Here is a 2,059-nt window from a genome sequence, read left to right on the forward strand (position 1 = left end):
CAGACCTAGACCTAGACCTGGTTGTGGAGGTGCATGCTCTGTAATGGTGTCATTATTTGTGGCCTGATCTATTTGACTGTGTGCTCAGTGAAAGAGCCCATTATGGGATAGGGCAGGGTAAGGCCAGTGTTAATTCCATTGGTAGGCGTGGCCACTTTTGAGAATGGTTGTTGATTCCTCTTCACTATACTATAGTTTTTGATTTCATTAATAACTATAATGTATGCTAGAAATTTATATTTATCTGAACTTTAATGTATTGAATTTTGCCTGAACAGATACAATCTTAGGATAGAATGGATGTCGGAAATAAGACCTCAGTGACAGAATTCATCCTCCTGGGACTCACTGATGACCCAAGACTGCAGGGTCCACTCTTCGTTCTGTTCCTTCTGTTGTACATCTTAGCCCTTTTTGGCAACATTAGTATCATAGCGTTAATCGCCATTGAACCGCATCTCTACACCCCCATGTACTTTTTTCTAAGTAATTTGTCTTTGTCTGATTGCTGTTACTCCTCTGTCATTGCCCCTAAAATGCTGGCTGATTTCTTCTCCAGCAAGAAGGTGATCTCCTTCATTGGTTGTGCAGCCCAGAGTTATTTCTTTACATGGTTTGCTACCATCGAGGCCTACATGCTGGCGGCCATGGCTTATGACCGCTATGCTGCTATTTGCCACCCTCTACTGTATCCATTGATCATCAGTAGCAACACATGTATCCTGCTGGTGACCACCGTCTACTTGGGAGCTTGCATGACTGCAGCAGTATACAGTGGGTGCATATTCCACACCTCCTTCTGTGGACCTAACATCATCGACCACTTTTACTGTGATCTACTGCCACTGATGAATCTTTCCTGCTCTGACACTTTTGTACGAAGGACAGTGATTTTTTTAGTGGTATTTTCCTTTGGCCTCCCCTGTTTTATAGTCACAGTAGCATCATATGTCTATATCATTGCCGCCATTTTGAAGATCCGATCCACTGTGAGCAGACCCAAGGTCTTCTCTACTTGCGGTTCTCACCTGGCTGTTGTCTGTCTGTTTTACGGAACTACCCTGTTCATATACCTTCAACTTCCTTCCAGTGACTCTGTCACGCAAAGTAAGGTGGTGTCTGTTTTCTATACGCTGGTAAATCCAATGCTGAACCCCCTCATCTACAGCCTGAGAAATGATGAGGTGAAGAAAGCAGTTTGGAAATGTCTGCATGCGAATAAGAATGTCATTGACTAACCTGGTCCAACCTGGTGTTGTTGACACTTGTATTATACCTTCTGTTAAATCACACAGGTAGAAACCATAGATATCTTCATAATTGTGTGTCTAGGACCTCATAGCTGTCAGATACTGTCACAGGGGGACTGTTGTGATGCCTCAATTGTCTGATTATTCTATAATTGTGAATAGGTGCAGCCAACAGCCTATGTAGCAAATACTCAATACAAATAGAACCCACAGTCTACAATCAAAATTATGCCCAATTGGCTTTCAGAAAAACAAGGATGCTGCTATGGTGTGAATGTGTCTCATTACGCCATGGCTTTCAGTGACAAACCGATACAATTAAAGGATTTTTAAAATTTAAAACAGACTATGCAGCGTACATATTAGAATGTAGTTGCAAACTCAAATATACCGGTAGTACCAAACTACAAGTACATGTTCAAATCTTACAACATCTAATAGCCATAGTTAACTCCCATCAAACTTACCCTATAGCCCATCACTTCAAACAAGCTCACAACATCAATCTCGGTTGTCTCAAATATTTTTTCATCAATTCGATACCTAGGCGAGAATGGGGAGGTATCTGGGAATCACTCCTCAGACATTTTGAAAGCCGATATATTTTGAACTTACATACCACAACGCCCAATGGGTTAAACCTTGGGGAGCTGTTACTTAATTTTTTGTTGTGACCAGTTAGAGACAACTGAATGTTGCAATGAATAATTATAATTGAGAGATAAGTAGTACGTTTCTGTGAGTCATGCTAGTTTTAACTTAAGCAAATGTAATATATTAGTATTGTCAATCGAAATGTATGCTGCTAC

The 2,059-nt window shown here is 40.9% G+C and overlaps 1 protein-coding gene across 1 annotated transcript; it reads left to right on the forward strand.

Annotated features, from left to right (window-relative positions):
* The first annotated feature begins 296 nt into the window (after positions 1 to 296).
* On the forward strand, positions 297 to 1,238 carry LOC147740908 (olfactory receptor 5A1-like). The gene has a single exon (XM_086925046.1). It carries the CDS (start codon positions 297 to 299, stop codon positions 1,236 to 1,238), a length of 942 nt encoding a protein of 313 aa, XP_086781172.1.
* Positions 1,239 to 2,059: the final 821 nt, after the last annotated feature.

This window comes from Lissotriton vulgaris, chromosome 1_1 (genome assembly GCF_964263255.1).
Source record: "Lissotriton vulgaris chromosome 1_1, aLisVul1.2, whole genome shotgun sequence".
Taxonomy (NCBI): Eukaryota; Metazoa; Chordata; class Amphibia; order Caudata; family Salamandridae; genus Lissotriton; species Lissotriton vulgaris.